Consider the following 21276-nt stretch of genomic DNA (forward strand, 5'->3'; position numbering starts at 1 on the left):
GTAAAGCTGCCAGGATAGCCATCTAAGAGATGTTAAACCACTGGAGTGTTTTTATGTATATGTTATAAGTATTAGTAGAGTTCATGTGTTAACGCCATCATTAACACCATCAGCACAGCCACAGTAAATACAGCACAGATGGTGAAAGATACACACGTTTACAAGCGGATATCTCTCTTATTCACACTGCTCTGCTTCACATATGAGGCCGCTCGCATCTGGTGTCAACATCTCACTGCTGTGAAACCCTCACAAATTCACAGCTCATTCAACAGAGTGCAACCGTACGGTCCTCAAACTGACAACCACCTTCATTTTGAAGGATACAAATATGGTAATCACCAAAAACAAAACACATACCGCCATAAAGCACTGATAATGGCATCATCGAGTCGCCTTTTAAAGGGTTAGCTCACTCAAAGTGATGTTATCAATTACTCATCCTTTGTTGTTCATCAATACTTTATGTTAGGTGATCATTAAGCTTTTGAAAAGTGTTTTGTATTCCATTAATATCTATTTCTACATTCATAACCAAAACCTCGAATGAGCGCAACGTTTTGGAGTGTTTATTTTAAAATGTAAAAAAGTGATTTACATGTGGTGCACTGTACATATAGACACAATATTTTAAGTGAATCCAAAGTTTTAAATATACACTTACCGGCCACTTTATTAGGTACACTTTACTAGTACCGGGTTGGACCCAATTTTACCTTCAGAACAGCCTTAATCCTTTGTAGTGTAGCTTCAACAAGATAATGGAAATAATCCTCAGATATTTTGTCGGCTGCACATTCATGATGTAAATCTCCCATTTCATCACATCCCAAAGCTCCTCTATTGGATTGAGATCTGCTAACTGTGGAGGTCATTAAAGTACAGCGAACTCATTGTCATGTTCAAGAAAGCAGTCTGAGACGATTCACACTTTATGACATGTTGAGTTATCTTGCTGGAAGTGGCCATCAGAAGATGGGGCTGTGGTCATAAAGGGATGAACATGGTGAGCAACAATACTCCACATCATTACACACACCATTACACCACCACCACCATTGATGCAAGGTAGGATGAATTCATGCTTTCATGTTGTTGACGCCAAATTCTGACCCGACCATCCAAATATCGCAGCAGAAATCGAGACTCATCAGGCCAGGCAACGTTTTCCCAATCATCTATTGTCCAATTTTAATGAGACTGTGCCAATTGTAGCCTCAGCTTCCTGTTCTAAGCTGACAGGAGGGACACCCGGTGTGGTCTTCTGCTGCTGTAGCCCATCTGCCTCAAGGTTGGACGTGTTGTGTGTTCAGAGATGCTCTTCTGCAGACCTCGGTTGTAGCGAGTGGTTATTTGAGTTACTGTTACCTTTCAGCTAGAACCAGTCTGGCCATTCTCCTCTAACCTCCGGCATCAACAAGGCATTTGCGCCCACAGAACTGCCGCTCCCTGGATATTTTCTCTCGTTTAGACCATTCTCTGTAAACCCTAGAGATAATTGCGCATGAAAATCCCAGTAGATCAGCAGTTTCTGAAATACTCAGACCAGCCCGTCTGGCACCAAAAACCATGCCACGTTCAAAGTCACTTAAATCCCCTTTCATTCTGATGCTCAGTTTAAACTGCAGCAGATCGTCGTGACCATGTCTACATGCCTAAATGCATTGAGTTGCTGCCACGTGATTGGCTGATTAGTAATCTGCATTAACAAGCAGTTGAGCAGGTGTACCTAATAAAGTGGCTGGTGAGTGTATAGGTGTTTGTATACATATATATATATATATATATATATATATATATATATATATATATATATATATATATATATATATATATATATATACACACACACACATTGTTGGCGGTTCATTCTGCCCTGATGAATATGGGAATAAGCTGAAGAATAATGAAGGTAAGAAAGAGAGAAACGCTACAATGTTTTACTGTGATGTACAGAAGGCATCAACTAAAATGTAATTCAGTGCAACAATAGTTTATTTACCAGAATTATTGGCAGGAATATTGACAGCAATAATCATCTGACGACATTAAAATATTCTATACTCTAACAATTACTTCAAGCCAACTTTGAGATTTAAAAATCTGAGCCAAATAGTAACTGTTACATAACAGGATCAAAGTGTAATGAATCCTTTTTCTATATATTTTTTTTCTTCTAAATTTTGCAGTGGCAGCAAAACTATTAAAGAGGACTTGCCCCATTTTATAAGATGTACAATACTTCTCTGATAACCCTAAAGTGTGTGTGTGTGTAATATATATATATATATATATATATATATATATATATATATATATATATATATATATATATATACACACACACCAGTTCTGTCTGGTTCTCGAATCTGATTGGCTGATAGTCGTGCAATATTCTGCAATATCAGAACTCCTACAGCAGGCGTGTCCAAACTACGGCCCATCTGCGGCCCGCAATCAGTTTTGTGGCGGCCAGCGAGGCTTTTTATAAATAATAATAGAATCTGGCCCGCTATACAAAAATGAACGTAATTCAATAAATAACCACCGGGTGTCGCTATTACATGCATTCAATTAAGCAGTAGTTCTTGTTATGATCTATCTATCTATCTATCTATCTATCTATCTATCTATCTATCTATCTATCTATCTATCTATCTATCTATCTATCTATCTATCTATCTATCTATCTATCTATCTATCTATCTATCTATCTATCTATCTATCTATCTATCTATCTGTCTACACACAGTTGAAGTCTGAATTATTAGCCCCTCTTTGATTTATTTCTTCTTTTTTAAATATTTCCCAAATGATGTTTAACAGAGCAAGGACATTTTTACAGTATGTCTGATAATATTTTTTCTTTTGGAGAAAGACTTTTGTTTTATTTCGGCTAGAATAAAAAGCGGTTTAAATTTTTTTATGAACCATTTTAAGGTCAAAATTATTAGCCCCTTAAGTCTTCAGAACAAACCATTGTTATAAAATAACTTGCCTAATTACCTTAACTTGACTAGTTAACTTGATTAACCTAGTTAAGCCTTTAAATGTCACTTTAAGCTGTATAGAAGTGTCTTAAAAATATCTAGTCAAATATTATTTACTGTCATCATGGCAAAGATAAAATAAATCAGTTATTAGAAATGAGTTACTAAAACTAATGTGTTTAGAAATGTGTGGGAAAAAATCTTCTCTCCGTTAAACAGAAATTGGGGACAAAATAAATGGGGGCTAATAATTTAGGGGGGCTAACAATTCTGACTTCAACTGTATATATATATATATATATATATATATATATATGCGTGTCTGTGTGATGTATGTAAAATTTGGCCCGCGACAACGTTTGTTTTTTTTGCATCTGGCCCTCGGCCCAAAAAGTTTGGACACCCCTGTCCTACAGCCTCTTTACCCTTTGTGTATCACTCCGCCCACATACACCCAGCGAAAAGCAGACACTACAGATCTAAAGTTTAAAAGATGCTTTTAACTGTTTTAACAGCTGTTTAACTGTCAGCTTATGATTTGAATCCAAGGCGGAAGAAAGTAGTTCCACATACAAAAGGGTTTTTGAGACTCTCCATGTTCTATTTAGTTTTTATATACACAATTATGCCGTCAAACTGTTGTATAAACGCATTATCACACTCTTAGCAGTGCGATATGGCTGTATATTGGCATATATATATAGCAGCCTTGTGCCAACGCACGCCTCCCACCAGTGCCGATATACAGCCATATCCCACTGCTACGAGTGTGATATTGCTCATATCATTACAAGTATATTAGATGACTTGTTTGATATGGCATGTATGTCATATCTCACAGCCCTTGAAATATTTCTATAATATCTTAATGATGCTAAAACACAGCAACAGACAACATCACAGAGGCAGATGGTGTGTATTCGGTGTCCTTTATCTCAGTAGTCTTTATGTACTCTAGAATGTGAAGAAACAGACTTTAAAACGTGTTAATAAAATTGTGATGTGCCTGCAGTGCAGAATGATATAAACATTTAAAGACATATAAAGCTCAACGTTTCTATCATAAATCACAAAACTATGGCTATGGACACTTTTATGCTAACACTAATGACAAATCACTAGGAGTTTTTCAGGCCTGGGAATGATTTAGGATTAAATGCGTTAATCTAAAGCGTGAGCGTGTCCTGCAGCAGATCTGAATCAGAAGCCTTTATATATGACCACATACTGTCTGCTGAACACACACAGATAAAAACAGCACACGCTAACAAACCGAACCACATTTGCACACTCTCCAAAAGGTCATTCATTATGCAGAGGAAAATTCCTCACTTTAAAGCTAATGCGTGTTACCACAAAACTGGGGCTCTGTGGGCCTGTAATAACATGCCATCATAGCAAAGGTAGCTTTGAAGTGCGGCTCAGAGAGAGAGAGTGTGTCTGTGTGTGTATGTGTGTGTGTGTGTGTGTGTGTGTGTGTGTGTGGTATCGTGTTGCCCAGTGACGGTGATGGAACATGACATTTGCAGTGGAGAGCGGGGTGGCCTGGATCCATATGTAGCAACATGCAGCAATAACTGGAACAAACCATTCATTCACCCGTCCGTCTGTCCGTCACACACAGCAAACACTCATCTCTGCCTGCGTTCATCATTAAAGCCCCTCTACTATCTTTCTGCCTTCAATAATGATGCACATCTGCAGATTATCTCATACTTTCAGGTTAGAGATGTGCTTTTATAGCTACTTAATACAGAATTATATAGCTAATAAAACAATAACAAACATTTACATGTATAGTATCCTATTAACATATCAAAGTCTTTCTGTGTGTATATATGTATAGTATTTATATATAGTGCACATATAATACAAAAAGTAAAACATAATGTATAAAAATTAATATTAATAATACCAAAGAGCATAGAATCACCAAGAGGCGACACTCTAGTGCCATTTGGGAAACAGCCACTAGATGGCACGGCGGCCATTTTGGAATAAAAACTCCAATAGAACAACAGCATATTATAAGCCTGTAAAATAAACTATTAAAAGTGCTGATGATTGTGATAGTAAGTGTTGTATTTTCGTCTTTCAGGTTGTATCTTAGCTTTATTGCGCTTTTCAAATAAATAATTAAAAAACAAAGCAGCTGCTTGGCATTGCGACAGCAATGAGACCCAATGCACAGCCGATCGTTTTCACTCCAAAATGGCGGAATCCAGGGCTGTTGCTGGGCGCTGCTGTTGCAATGGAACGAATGGGGAAAAGTGGAACTGTCAACATGGCAAATGAAGTCCCGCCTTCTAGTACAGGAGCCAATCAGCGATCACTATGTGGTAAATAAGGGTGCTTTCGCATCTGTAGTTCACTTTATTTGGTCCGGACCAAGGGCAATAAATGATACATTGTTGCATTTTCTGCCGTCTTTGGGTCGTTTTCACACCACACTGCTGGCTTTGGTCCGAACCAGTTAAAAAAAAGAACCAAAATGCAGTCATCTGACAAAACCCACATCTCTCATTGGCCAGATGTTGTTGAACATAGTTCCTAAACTGCTCATTGATTGGTCAGAATTCACGTGCGGGAAAATGCCAACGGAACTACCGCAAGTAAACAAAACCAGCAGACACAAAATGTCGCTTTTTACCATGGAGCTACGACTGCGCTGACTGATTGTATTCCTGCTCATAGTATACTATATAGTTTGCAGACATCACTTTAGACAAACTATACATTTCGAGAATGAAGCGTGGCTGTGGCTGGATAAAAATGTTTTAACGCATCGCACGTCACTTCAGGAGGAGGCGTGAATTAATTTAGTAAAACTGCGACATGGTCATCTTGCGGAAATATTACCAACGATCCATCAGGTAATGTTTTTCCCTCTCTCTCTGTTGGCAAAGCGCTGTCAACAAATAAGTTTCCTCCATATCCCATAATGCACAGCGCATTGGCCTTACGGCAGCTGGATTAGTACTAAAAGGCGCAGTACTTTTTGCGGTTGGGTCTGTTTTAGTTCGGATCATATTCTCACCACAATCGAAACGCTCCAGGGTTCATTTGAACCCGAGATTACCTCTTCAAGGAGGTCTCGGTACGCTTTTTTGGTCAGCTTTTGGTGCGCACTTGAGTACAATAGCTGCGTTCACACCTGGCCAAACCGAACCAAGAGGGAGAAAGAATTATAGTGTGATTCAACCGAACTAAGGCAGGTGTGAAAGCATCTTAAACCCTACCTACTAGGGCCCCGTTTACACTAATGCGTTTTCATTTTAAACGCATAAGTTTTGCTACGGTTACGCCATCCGTCCACACTATGCCGGAGTTCTCGAAAATGGAGCGTTTTGAAAACGCTGGAAAGGCCGTTTACATTCTGAAACGCTGCTGCTCTGTCTTAGTGTGGATGAGGAAAAACTGAGACATCTGAAAACGGAGGCGGGGCTGCTGAGATTCGCTACGTGATTGGGGCTTTAGTGTCATTGCGTATCCTTCCCTTGTACGTCAAGCCTCTATCACATGACTATAACACATGGCTTTAACGCTACCGGAAGACAGCAGACCAGTCTTCACTGTAAACAACAACATGGGCACAGAAATGGGAGTGTTGTTTGCACTATTGTCTGTTTTAGGTGCCATTGTGCAGTTATTCAGACGACCTCGTTGTCTGTCCACAAAAATACCTCTCCTGCTTTCTTTGCCATTGCGTTTAATGTTCAACCGGCTTTTTTTGACTAACAATAACCAAATGCCGAGCGAGACACATGCTTCCTGTTTATACTAGAACGCGCATGCCCAGAGTGCGCGAATGGTCTCGTGAAATACGCTTTTGGTGGCGTAGCGTGGACTGAGATATGTTCAGAGACGGTAGGTAAAACGCTAGTGTGGACACGGATCGTTTTTGATCTAAAACACTGTTTTAAAACTAAAACGCACTAGTGTAAACGGGGCCTAGTACAGGAGCCAATCAGCGATCAATATCGAATGACAATTCTCCGGGAGAGGGGCTTGGACCAGACGTGAGTTTCTGCAGATTTTGTGTGATACAAACATTTAGAAATGAAACTAAAGAGACATTTGTTGTTTAATATTATTGGTTATTCGTAATATGAAATGTAATCAGAAGCTTGGCAAGTAGTTTTGGAGAATTTGATGTTTCCCTATTTAAACAGAATGCCCGAGCATACAGCCCAGAGGCATTTCAAAGATGGCCGCCGAGTAAAATGACTTGCCTTAAAGGGACTTTGATAATACATATTAAAAGGTGGATTGATACGTCATTCTGCAAATATGTATGTTATTGTGTGTATATGTATATATAAGGGTTGTCAGGATACTGGAATTTGGCACCAATCAATATAAAAATTGTAAAAACGTCCATTTCCCGCTCACATTTGAGTGCTGTTGAGCACGTTCCTAAACGTTCTTCACATACTCAACAGAAATGACTGTGATTGGCCGTGAAAGTAATCAGTTCACCTAACTCACCACTGTTTACGGAGTGTAACCACAGATACAGGGACACTAGAGTTGATTGTAGGTCAGCTTATAAACAGACCAGCTAATCGACGTGACTTTGAAACACTCCAGTGTCGCTGTATCTGTGGTTACAATCAGTAAACAGTGGTGAGTTTGGTGAACTGATGACCTTAACAAACAATCACAGTCATTTCTGTTGAGCATCTGAACACAATTGCAAATCAGCGCTGTTTAACGCACATAGTAGCGCTCAAATGTCAGCGGGAAACTGACATCTTTAACTCTGCAGTATCAACTGGTATCGAATTGCAGTATCGTGACAACCCTAATATATATATATATATATATATATATATATATATATATATATATATATATATATATATATAGGGATGCATTAAATTAAAAAAAACATTTTCTTTGACAAATATTGCAATATAAATATACAATATTCCACAAGATGGTTTGAACAGCTCTATTTAACAGTTTTTGGGGGGATCTAACACTATTCAGGTACAGAAATTGAATAATGCAAAAATGCTTTTACTACTTTACTTCGTCTTATATCTTGTCCAAATATCTACAAATTCTTAGATCAAGTAAAAACATTGCTTTGTTTTCACCTTTAGAATAAGTCAAAATTAATTGGTTTTCCTTTAATACAAGCAAAATAATCATATTTTTGGTATGAAATGGAGATATTTGGACTAGAAACAAATTGAAAATTTTATATAAGAAGAACATTTTTTGGCAAAAATCGTATAAATTCTGTATAAATAATAAATTACAATAAATTTAAAACTCCAAACTTAATTTGTGTGTGCAAATGTTCTAGACTTTCTAGAAATGCTCATTCACAGGCCTTAAAACACATGCAAATGATAAACCTTCACTCTACTGGGGTTAAACTTAGTGACGTCACATTCAGATATAGTTCAGAATCAACATTGCAGATCTCGCGATGTGACTATTGCGGATGTGCACATTGCAATATCGATCTGAAACTAAATATTGTGCAGCCCTAATATATGCAAATTAAGAGTTCACCCCGCACAAATCTATCTTTTAAATGAATATTTTCCATAAGATATTATACAATATTTTATTTGTGCATATATATTAGATTAATCCTTACAAAGCCAAATCTGGAGCTTATCTAACAAAATATTATACGATAGCGGTCCACAATTTAATGTATATGAATTTATTTGTTATAGATAAATATTAAATAACCTTTTTTAAAAAGAGGAAAAATTCACAAAAAACAACAAAATATATAAAGGATAGCAGAAATTATAATTTTTTATTATTGTCTTATTTTGCATTAATTTAAATGTTTTATGTATTTTCTAAAGACATTAGGTAACTAAAATATTTTAATAAATATATCTGTTTAATAAATCTGTTTTGTTTAAATGCACCAAAATATTTCACTTACATTCTAAATTTACTGAATATTCCTTTTCAAATTGGGGTGTACTATATATATATATATATATATATATATATATATATATATATATATATATATATATATATATATATATATATATATATATATATATTAGCATATTAGGGTTGAACAATATATAGCTTGAGCATCAAAGTTTGTGTACGCAATAGTTACGCAGGATTAGATTATATATTAAGAATTAAAAGATAACTATACTATTAAAAACATTTATACAAGAATGATCCTGTTATTTTACAATTTATTGTTCAATTTATTTACTTCAACACTGTTAGACTACAAACAAAACCACAAAGCACTGTTTATTTCACGTTTAAATTGCTCTGTCGTATTTATAGATGCTTGCAATTGTTTTATTTGTTATATTATATAAAATTTGATCATCCCAGTCATTATAAATAAATGAAATCTTTCCAAATAGAGCTATTTAAATGATATACATATGCAGTAAAACGAAATATTGCAATATTGAATATGAGATAGTGCTCATTATATTTGAGTACAGCCAATTTTGAAAATGAATATTTGTATCCATTTCTCAGTGAATATAGACAAGTGTATTTTGATGCATTTAAACAAAACCGATTTATTAAACAGATATATTTATCAAAACAATATTGTAGTCACCAAACATATTTAGAAATTGAATGATAATACAATTAAATTCAAGCAAAGTATTGAAATAAAAATACAACCTACACAATTTCCACAAAATTTTCCCTTTTTATGCTTCTCTTGATTTTTCCTCTTTTTAAAATCTGTATTTAATATTTTTCTTTAACATATAAATTTGGGTGTAATAGTTTTTGGACCGTTATCGTACGTTATTTTGTTGGATAAGCTCCAGATTTGGCTTCAGTACTGACTAATCTAATGTATATGCACAAATATTATATTGTTTAGCTTCCTATTGAAATCTGAATTTAAAAGAGAGATTTGTGAGGGGGTGTACTTTTATATGCTGATCACTGTACATATTTTAGATAGATAGATAGATAGATAGATAGATAGATAGATAGATAGATAGATAGATAGATAGATAGATAGATAGATAGATAGATAGATAGATAGATAGATAGATAGATAGATAGATAATTGTTATGTACTTGGCCAAATGAACTTTTGTTCATGCACAAATATTGTAAGTATGTGTGCTTTGTATAATTATGTTTAAATATGAAGCAGTTTGAGGGCAAGGATTCCCTCAGTTGAATTTGCGCTTATTTTAACGTTTCAATAAATATGTAGATTAGATTGATGATCAGGGCAGATTCCATTAGTTTAGCATATAAATGACTTCCATATAATCATATTAAATACAATAACAAACAGTCGAATAATACATCTCAGAGTCTGTGATACAAACAACAACCACACTTTTACAAGCAAAAATAGATGCAGAACAAAACAGAGCGCATCTAAAAATAAAAAGTAGGCTGTGTAATAATAGGCTGATTTATATCGATATCTCGCGGTGAGTGTAATGGGACTCCAGGCCTGTGTGTTTTCGCAGGCTGTGCATCAGTCATTGAACCCATAACGCTGTAATTAACTCTTGATCGTGACCTTAACCCTGACCCTAACGCCAAACATAATGCACATTAAAACGGGCCCGCGCTCAACTCAACGATCCTCCGGGAACGCGCCTGTAGAGGAAAGTTCGTTAGTCTGCGGTACCTGCGGTCTTCCGTGCGGATACATGCTTCTGGAGGTCATCCACGGGGATCTCGATGGTCAGGACCGAGTCCGGAATCACCGTCCGACACCGAGCACCCCCCGTCCGTCCGCTGCGTAAATCAGGATCTGTCCTCCGCTCTCGGCGCTCCAAACGCCCGCGCGAAAACCGAGAATTCCGGGGTATCCGACGAAAAGTTTAAAAACGGTCGATTCGGCCGGATCAAACGCTCTTCCTCTTTATGACGCACTGTCACGCCGCGCTACAATGTAACAAGATCATCCTGTGCGGGGCGCGTGCACAACAGAGCGCGCGTCGGAGATCAGAGGAGCATAAACAGCGCTGACCTGCGCACACACGCCGTTTGAACTATCTTGGAGAATCGGTTCGTTTGAACGATTCACTGATTCAGTCTCTGGTGGTAAAGTCTAGATATGATAGAGCTGCGGATACGCACACCAATTTAGCTATGGCACCATTTTTGTGACACTGTATAACAATAATTATTTTGACAGTACTGTGATGGTTGGGTTTAGGGTTGGAGTAGAGGTAAACTTAAAAAAAATACAATTCATTGGGTAATTTAATAAATATCAATCAATACTTGGGTACAAAGTATTGTTTTTACATTACTGTGACGATTGGGTTTAGGAAAAAGGGGTGTCCACACTCGGTCCTGCTGCTTCACGTCAGAGTCTGTATATTGTTTTTTTTTATTATTATTTTTTTAATGAATGGACTTAACAGTATACTTTCACAACATTGTAGAACATAACATATGTAAACATCTTCACAGATATTATATATATATATATATATATATATATATATATATATATATATATATATATATATATATATATATATGTATCACAAAATATTCACATACATAGTTCCTGCACATATGTTACTGTTACACACATATAGTATTTATATTACTATAAAGTCATTATATAATACTTCATATATAAATTCAAAATTGAATTGTCATTTACACACACAAAGCCATATAACCGATCTACACATATTTCTCTTTATACACACACACACACACACACACACACACACACACACACAAACATATACATATACATATACATATATATATATATATATATATATATATATATATATATATATATATATATATATATATATATATATATATACTCTATTTAAAATGCTAAACATACTAAAGCTACCCTCCTGGAAATGTAGCAAGCTAACCTAAAAGCTACTTGGCAAAAGTAGCTAAGCAACATCTAAACTATTTTTTACAATTTTCATTTTTAAACCGAAGCAACTTAAACCCAAGTCAATCACATCTTAGTGATCAATTAAGCTGTCAATGAATCATATGAGCAGAATAGTTTAGTTCAGTTATTAACTGTAAATAATATGCTGTACTAAACAGAAACATATTATATTATATAACAGCTAAAACAAAAAATCCAATAAAACCAGGTGTTACACATTTAAAATACTATAGTCATTTATAGTAAAGAGAAATATTTTTGATAATAAATAAACAAATAAATGTATGTATATATATATATATATATATATATATATATATATATATATATATATATATATACTAATGTATTTTTCTTTTTTTGAGCACAGCATCAGAAATTAAGTTATTGCATCTTAACATGTACTTCTCGAGGTCTGGTCACAAGGAATCCTGCTTCAGAAATAACTCCTCTCCCTCAGTCATCTTTCAATCAAGCAAGTTTCACCAGACGTGGCAGTAAATCTCCGAAAACGTTGTTGTCGAACACCGTAAAACAAGAAGAAATCATCCTTCTCGCTATCGTATGGATTTACTTCCATCGGCTAGGCACCGGCCTCACGGCTCAGTGAATGTCATTGCCATCACTTTTTGATCTGCGATTGGTAAATGTAGCTTGTGTGGACGCTACTGCGCTACTTGACTAATAAAGTAGCTCTGATACTGAAAAGCTATTTGATTTAGAAACTAGAGATGCTACCGCCACCCTACTGAGAAATGTAGTTAAGTAAGTAGCGTCACTACTTGTAGCGACGCTACTGCCCAACACTGGAAAATAATAACACTTTGTGACTTTGTAATTACTTTGTAACAATATTCCCTTTGTTAGTTGTTATGCTGATACATATATTATACAATCACTTGACCGTTTCTTCAGTTGACATTTAAATCATCACTGTTGCTGTGGGAATTACAGTGCAGAGCGTATGACACATATACAGTTAATGTCAAGTCAAACTAATATAGAAGGAGAAAAAAAAAATCCATCCGCCAGTCGGAGGGAGAGGCGGAAGGACATGCAGTAGTTCGGCATTCACGTAAGGAAAAAGGAAACTGAAACTTAACCAAAACGAAACCTCCGCCAAAGCCGAATCTCCGCCAAAATTGAGAAAGAAAGTGCACAACAGTTAAAAAACCATCATCAAGTCCCGGAGTGGCAGCCGGTGAGAACTTTACTTTGGTTATTGCATGAAAATCGTGACTGTCATGTCAGTATTTGAGGGCAAATCAACCGTGAAGCAGCATCTGAGTTCAAGTTCGGCACAGAGGAAAAAGTTGCTCCACCAGTGCTTATCTGCCCGCTGCTTAATTATTTCAAGATACAAATAGTTATTTGCAAACTAGAAGATGTTATGAAGCAGAAATGTATAGGTTTGGTTATTTTAATCATCATTTGAGTGCTATCTGACTGACGTTAAGATGCTAATTTTCCTCCGTGATTCATATGCATGCATGAGCAGATCACGTGCACATAAGCTGATTGCTGCAGTAGCAAAATTAATCGCATTTCATTTATGTGTCTTAAAACTAAATATTTAAGTTCAGTATATTAAACTGTACTGTTGATTGTGCTTTAACAAGTGTTAATTCAGTATAATATTTGAAATACTGTGTGAAAAATCAGACAAAATTCACAAATGTTTGTATATATATGTTTATTTGCAATTTAATTACATATCTTGTATTTTTGTTTATTTTGAAGGTTTTTCACCTTTCAACTTTCTACTTTCTACTTTCAACTTTCCAACGTTATACTTTTTACCTGCCTTTCTGCTGCATTTATGATGCAATAAATGGATGAGTGGAATCCAGTTAAAACTCCCTTGATGATGTGTCTTCCTTTCAAGCGGGAAAACTAGTGCATAAGAGAATAGCTTGACAGTGAAAAACCGGGACCAGTGAAAAACTGGACAGTGAAAAAACGGGAAACCAGGAAAACTGGAAACCTGTTTGACTCAAAAAAGGCAAGTGAGAAGATAATATATTCAATTTGAAGAATAACTGTGAAGAATGGCCACGCAGGCGGTAGGAAAGTCACTCGAACAACTGAAAGCAAAAAGGACAGTGGAAAAAAGGGCATTCACACGTCTAGCCAACACTATATTCAAAACTTGTAAAAACATGACAGAGATGGATCTTCAAGACAGTTTAAATAAACTCACAATACAAGCAGAGAAAGTCATGGAAGTAAATGATGATCTTGAAGCAGGCATGATTGCAGAAATAGAGGCAAATCTGGATACAGACCAGTCAGCTGAATTAACAGAACAGCAAAAAGACGACCTCGAGAAGACTGCAAGCGACTGTGAGTTAAAACTGGATGAAGTGAAAGTTCTTCTTCATGAAACGTTATGGACTAGATATGGGGATGTTGAACTGTCCACGGCACTGCAGGTTGCTGAAGCTGAGAGTGATAGAGTCGAAGCAGTAGATCCAACTGGAAATCATGAAGCATACGATTTCATGCTTAGTCACCTTCAAAATCTGATAAAAAATGCAAAGGAGATGTACAGCAAATGGCAACGGTGCATCCCATCAGGTGATGAGAGAGATTTCAGCCAGAGACAAAGAGGACTCAAAGCAAACATTACCAGGTTAGTGGCAAGGAAAGCTGATTTCATGCAAGCAAGACAAGCTGAGGAGGCTAGGAATATAGCACATGTCCCAGTGATTTCTACTTACCCCATAGCAACAATTAAGTTGAAACCTGCAACACTACCAAAGTTCTCTGGTAGCAAAAGAGATTTTCACAGATGGAAGAAGGATTGGGAAGCACTCCAAAAGCAGGGTGAGCCCACTGGCTCTAAGGAGGTCAAAAAGGTTCAGTTACTAGACAGTCTTGAAGAAAAGATTGTAAGAGAACTCCGCCTTACCACTTATAATTCTGCTGATGAAATTTTTCGTGTCTTGGAAAATCGCTATGGCAACAAGACATCAATTGCTATCGAAATAGTGGAAGACTTGCAAAAAATTCCTCCCATTAGAAGTCACCAACCACGAAAAATAGTTGAACTAATTCAAGAAGTAGAGAAGGCACTTGGAGATTTGAGTGATCTTGGAAATACTGGCGCCATAAACAACCCACTGGTAACAAAGTCGATAGAAGGAAAACTTCCTGAAAGTTTAAAAAAGGAATGGCTTATTCACGCATCTGCCCAACAGAGTGCAGTCACACCAGATAATCGATTTGACTACCTTTTGGATTTCCTCAAAAAGCAAGAGAACATCTACGAGCAATTGGAACAATTAAGACTTGAAGAACCTAACAGAAAGGATGTGCGAAATGAACCAAAATGGGCAAAAACAAAGTCTACAAAATCAAACACTGACCAGGCTGGTTGTGTAGTCTGTGGTGATGCTAAGCATAAATGGAAACTCTACTTCTGTAAGCAGTTCCGGGCATCGAAATTAGTAGATAAAAAGGCTGCAGTAAGTGCACTCGGAGCTTGTAAAAAATGCCTTGAGGTCCATGAACAGCATTCATTCTGCAAACGAAACTACTTGTGCAAAAGCCAAGACTGTGAAGATGAGGGTGTCCCTGAGCATCACTACTATTTATGCCCTAATGCTAAAAGAGAGGAGAAACGTGCTGACCAGAAAAAGAGCAAACTTTGTCCGAAAACGGAGAAATGTGTAAAAGACTACACTAGAGATCAGCAAGATTTTCTCAGCAGACTTTCACCAGAATTAGCACAGCAGTGTAGAAATGTGTTCTCAAACACTACAGCAAGAGTGTTCAATGTGACAAAGGAAAAGCCAGGTTTACTAGCACAAAGTGGACTGCTAGAATTGCCTGTAATCATGATGCTTCTAAATGTGACAGCCAATGCTGGTCAAAAGATTGGGACATTAATTGATTTGGCATCAGACACTAATTACATAACGCACAGCGCTGCTGATCGTCTGAACCTAAAAGGAGAAAAGATAACTCTTGTAATCCATGGAGTTGGAGGCATGAAGGTTCGGATGAAGACTAAACGTTATCTTCTGAAAATAAGGGTGAGAACCTCCCAGGGAACCTTCAAGTCCCACCAATTGGCGTGCTATGGGTTGGAAAGCATCGCTGAAATTAATAATACAGTGCAACCGAACCAACTGAAAAAATTGTTTCCAGACATACCTCTTGCCGAACTTGCAAGGCCAAAAGTAGTTGACCTGCTTATAAGCCATCGGGAAGGACAGTTGGCTCCACAGAGGATCAGAATTGTTGGAGACCTGGTATTGTGGGATGGTCCACTTGGAAAGACGATTGGAGGAACTCATCCTGAGCTTTTCGAAGATGTGACTGTATCTGCCTACCGGTCCAAGACTCATTTTGCACGATCAATGAGATTGGCTGCTGTTAAATATGAGGAAGTAACTGAGTACAGTCCACCAAACAAACCACTAGCCAGACTCCATGAATCAAGCGTCTCAACCAGTACTCAAGACTTTCTTGAATGGTGGAAGTGGGATTCCATTGGTGCAGCATGTGAGCCAAAGTGTGGGGGTTGTCGCTGCGGGAATTGTCAACCTGGTGGAAAAGAAATGTCTCTTGCTGAGGAGAGGGAGCTGGAGTTAGTAAAAGAAGGTCTCACTTATGTCATGGAGGACAAACACAGCAATGAGCCACATTGGCATGCTAAATATCCTTGGATACAGGACCCAACTTCCTTACCAGACAACAGGCGTGCAGTTGAGGCTACATTTCTGCGTACAGAGAAGCAGTTGGCCAAAGATCCTCAGTGGAAAGCAGCTTATAGTGCTCAAGTGAAAGACATGCTTGAAAGAGGGGCTGCAGTTAAGCTACCTGAAAGTTCAATTGCTAATTGGGCTGGACCTGTATGGTACGTGAGTCATCTCATCGCTCCTAACCCTCACTCAGTCACAACCCCAGTGAGACTCGTTTGGAATAGCAGCCAAAGATTTAGAGGTGTCAGCATGAATGACCTGTTAATTAAAGGACCAGACGTTCTAAACCAGATACGTGCTGTTCTGCTGAGATTCAGAAGTGGAGTGTATGCTGCATTGGGGGATATTAAGAAAATGTACAACTCTGTTTGGTTGGAGGACCAAGAAGTACATTTGCACAGATTCCTTTGGGGAGACACTGAGAATGAGGAGCTTGGAGAATACGCAATCACAAGAGTCAATATTGGAGACAAACCTGCAGGGTGCATTGCACAACTGGCAATGCGTGAAACTGCTAATTTGCCATCCTTTGCTCACCTTGAAGAGGAACGACGGGTAATCCAACATGACAGCTATGTTGATGATATTCTCACATCTCACAATGACCTTGACCAGCTACAGTCCATTGTGGCAAACACAGAGTTGATCTTGAAAGCTGGAGGATTTCATCTGAAACCATGGGTCTTCTCAGGTCAAAGTGGGAGGGAAAAGTCTGATGATAAGAGCTGTAAGATAAAGGAAGAGGTTATGGTTCTGCCAAACCAATTGCTTGATGATGACAACAAAGCACTTGGCCTAGGCTATTCTGTGGAAGACGACAAGTTGTATGTGATGACATCCATCAATTTTTCAAAAAGAAAAAAGAAAATTAGACTTGGACAAAACCTAACACAGGAGCAAGTTAGAGCCCAAACACCAAATCCACTGACAAGAAGAGAGCTCTTGAGTCAGGTATCAGGGGTATATGATCCAGTAGGCTTAGTGACTCCAGCCAAACAAAAGGGAGCAATTCTGGTTCGCAGAGCTTTTCAAGAAGCAAAGAATACAAGACTTCAAGTCAATGAAACTTGGGATGCTGCTCTCTCAGATGACCTTAGAGAAGATGCTATCAAACTCTTTGAGGAATACATCCAACTAGGCCAAATTAAATTCACAAGAGCCATAACACCTCCAGAATTTGAAGGACACCCCTGGGCGATAACCTTTTCTGACGGAAGTGAAAACACTTATGGTGCTGTAATGTACTTGAGGTGGGACTCAAAACAGGGCCCAGTAATCAGGCTTGTGGAGTCCAAAGCTAAGCTGACTCCTTTAGACCAAAAAGGAGATGCTATCAAGGCAGAGGTGTGCGGAGCTGTGTTCGCCTCACGTTTGCGAAAGTACTTTGAGCAGCACAGCCGAATTCAAGTGGAGAGATGGTTCCATGTAGTTGATAGCCAAACAGTACTTGGTGCTATACAACGTGAAAGCTATGGCTACAAAACATTCTTCGCCAATCGGATCGGGGAGATACAAGGAATCACAAAAGCGCAAGAGTGGTGGTGGATACCAGGCCCACAAAACATTGCTGATGTGATAACTAGAGGAGCTAGCCCTCAAAATCTCGATGAAAGTTCAGAGTGGCAAAATGGGCCAAGATTCCTGAGCTTACCAGTAGATGAATGGCCAGTCAAGTCAGCTAAAGACTTAGCTATCACTGCCCGAGAAAACATTAACGAACTTCAAAAGAAAGCATTTGCAGCTGTATTGACAAGGTCAAAAACAAAGCAAAAGGAGCCGACTATGGAGTCGAAACCAATTGAGAGCCCCAACCTAGTTCGAGCGGAACAAAAAAGACCACCAGCAGGCTTAGCTGTCCTGAACTTGTGTGACATAAAGCGGTTCAGTGACCTGTCACGACTGGTTAAAACAATAGCATGGGTTTGGAGAGCTGCAAAGAAGTTTCTCGGCAAAAAACGGACTGTAAATAAACCAAAGTGGGAGGCAGTCTTGTCATTAGGAACCATTTCAGTAAGAGAAAGAGAAGATGCTCTACGAGACATTTTTCTTGCTGAGCAAGAGGGGGTAACCTTTCCAAACACCACTAAAGAGAGGTTAGTTGTCTTTAAAGATCCAGACTCTGGATTATTGGTCTGCGGTGGCAGGGTGCAGGTCTTTCAAGATGATCAGCTGAGTGTTCCAATTCTTCCTTCCAATTCATGGATTTCTACATTACTAGCTCAAGAATCTCACAAGGAGAGCCACGGAGGCTTGGCTGAGACTCTGCTTAGAATGCGAAGGAGAGCCTGGGTATTAAAAGGCAGAAGAATAGCACAAAAAGTTGTGGACAGCTGTGTACAATGTAGGAAGAACAAAGCAAAAAAGTGTCAGCAAGTAATGGGTGATCTTCCTTTAGAAAGAACCCAACCAGCTGCACCTTTCGAGTTCACAGCAGTAGATCTTTTCGGACCTTACCATGTGAAAGATGATGTCAAGAAAAGAGCCTTACTGAAGGTCTGGGGTGTTGTGTTTTGTTGTATGTCGAGCAGGGCAATCCACACGGAACTAGTTAACTCTCAGTCAACCGAAGGTTTCTTACTGGCCTTTCAAAGATTTGCTGAAATTAGAGGCTATCCCAGAAAGATTTTTTCAGATCCTGGTACCAATTTCATTGGAGCAAGACCAGTTTTGCAAGATCTGTACCAATTCCTGGAGGGAATTGACAAATCTACCCTGGAGGAAACAGCAGTAAAACATGGAACTGAGTGGATCTGGAAGATTCACCCAGCTGATTCCCCACATAGAAATGGAGCTGCTGAAGCTGCAGTGCGCATTATCAAGAGGGCACTCCAAAACTGCGGAGGGGAGTCCACCCTCACATACAGTGAAATGCATACAGCCCTTCAAATAGCAGCTAATCTTGCTAATGAGCGACCAATCGATGCCAGGGCACAAAATCAGGAAGGCTGCATTCAATATGTAACGCCAAATTCGCTATTGCTCGGACGAGCGTCTCAAAGTGGTGACATTAAAACTTTTGACTTTTCCAGCTATCCCTTCAAAAGACTCCAAGCAATGCAGTCATTGGTAAATAAGTTTTGGGAACGTTGGAGCCAGCTTGCAGGTCCTAATTTATTCATAAGGAGCAAGTGGCACACCACACACAGGAATGTCGCAATTGGAGATATTGTCTGGATCGCAGATCAGAATGCACTCAGAGGACAATACAAGCTTGGCAGAGTAATCAGTGTCAATCCAGACAGTAAAGGTGTCGTAAGAGATGTAAATATAAGAACATTCCCAAGTTACCCTGTTCTGATCACAAAACCATCTAAAGCAAGGGCAAATTCTTCGGAGTCCAAAATCGGTCGAGAGAAGATCCCGAGTACTGTCCTTCACAGAGATGTCAGACGGCTAGTTGTTCTACTTCCTGCAGAGGAACAAAAGAGTAAATAATTCAGAGAACATCCTTTTGAAAGCTAAAAGTAATCGAACTAAACAGTTTGCCTTCAAAGAGATGCGATTTCCTCTTTATCCCAAGAAAATCGAGTGGGAGGTGTCAAGTCAAACTAATATAGAAGGAGAAAAAAAAAATCCATCCGCCAGTCGGAGGGAGAGGCGGAAGGACATGCAGTAGTTCGGCATTCACGTAAGGAAAAAGGAAACTGAAACTTAACCAAAACGAAACCTCCGCCAAAGCCGAATCTCCGCCAAAATTGAGAAAGAAAGTGCACAACAGTTAAAAAACCATCATCAAGTCCCGGAGTGGCAGCCGGTGAGAACTTTACTTTGGTTATTGCATGAAAATCGTGACTGTCATGTCAGTATTTGAGGGCAAATCAACCGTGAAGCAGCATCTGAGTTCAAGTTCGGCACAGAGGAAAAAGTTGCTCCACCAGTGCTTATCTGCCCGCTGCTTAATTATTTCAAGATACAAATAGTTATTTGCAAACTAGAAGATGTTATGAAGCAGAAATGTATAGGTTTGGTTATTTTAATCATCATTTGAGTGCTATCTGACTGACGTTAAGATGCTAATTTTCCTCCGTGATTCATATGCATGCATGAGCAGATCACGTGCACATAAGCTGATTGCTGCAGTAGCAAAATTAATCGCATTTCATTTATGTGTCTTAAAACTAAATATTTAAGCTCAGTATATTAAACTGTACTGTTGATTGTGCTTTAACAAGTGTTAATTCAGTATAATATTTGAAATACTGTGTGAAAAATCAGACAAAATTCACAAATGTTTGTATATATATGTTTATTTGCAATTTAATTACATATCTTGTATTTTTGTTTATTTTGAAGGTTTTTCACCTTTCAACTTTCTACTTTCTACTTTCAACTTTCCAACGTTATACTTTTTACCTGCCTTTCTGCTGCATTTATGATGCAATAAATGGATGAGTGGAATCCAGTTAAAACTCCCTTGATGATGTGTCTTCCTTTCAAGCGGGAAAACTAGTGCATAAGAGAATAGCTTGACAGTTAATATAAACCGTTAAATATTTTTATATTCACTATTAAGTTAACTTAGATGACACTTGTTGCTTTTATATCCCTAACATATATTCAACACATTTTGATAACGATTTCAACATTTCATACCTGATGAGGGACAATAATGTTAATAAAAACACAGGAAACACGGAGCTGCTGCTGCTTCACGTCAGAGTTTGTGTATTGTTTGGGCAGTAAGCCCCTCCCCCTC

At 38.1% G+C, this 21276-nt stretch overlaps 2 protein-coding genes across 5 annotated transcripts in view; one reads left to right on the plus strand and one right to left on the minus strand.

The window, feature by feature from the left end:
* Positions 1-10962, minus strand: part of tle2c (TLE family member 2, transcriptional corepressor c) — a 67054-nt gene extending 56092 nt beyond the window's left edge. For 2 of the 3 annotated variants that reach the window (XM_009298918.4, XM_073921105.1), the window contains exon 1: positions 10618-10920. In XM_009298918.4, coding sequence (XP_009297193.2) covers positions 10618-10656 — 39 coding nt within the window. In that variant the 5' untranslated portion in view covers positions 10657-10920. 3 annotated transcript variants of the gene reach the window in all.
* Positions 10963-12863: 1901 nt separating this feature from the next.
* LOC141379265 (uncharacterized) lies at positions 12864-21029 on the plus strand. Of its 2 annotated transcripts, XR_012395785.1 has the most exons (3): positions 12864-13072; positions 13612-20334; positions 20874-21029. XR_012395785.1 is itself a non-coding variant. In XM_073933339.1 (2 exons), the coding sequence occupies exon 2, from the start codon at positions 13920-13922 to the stop codon at positions 20013-20015; it is 6096 nt and encodes a 2031-aa protein (XP_073789440.1). In that variant the 5' UTR covers positions 12864-13072; positions 13612-13919; the 3' UTR covers positions 20016-20712. The 2 variants fall into 2 exon arrangements, 1 of the variants encoding a protein (XP_073789440.1); XM_073933339.1 differs by lacking the exon at positions 20874-21029 and having other exon boundaries at positions 13612-20712.
* The last annotated feature ends 247 nt before the right edge of the window (positions 21030-21276 follow it).

Source organism: Danio rerio, chromosome 2, assembly GCF_049306965.1.
Source record: "Danio rerio strain Tuebingen ecotype United States chromosome 2, GRCz12tu, whole genome shotgun sequence".
Classification (NCBI taxonomy): domain Eukaryota; kingdom Metazoa; phylum Chordata; class Actinopteri; order Cypriniformes; family Danionidae; genus Danio; species Danio rerio.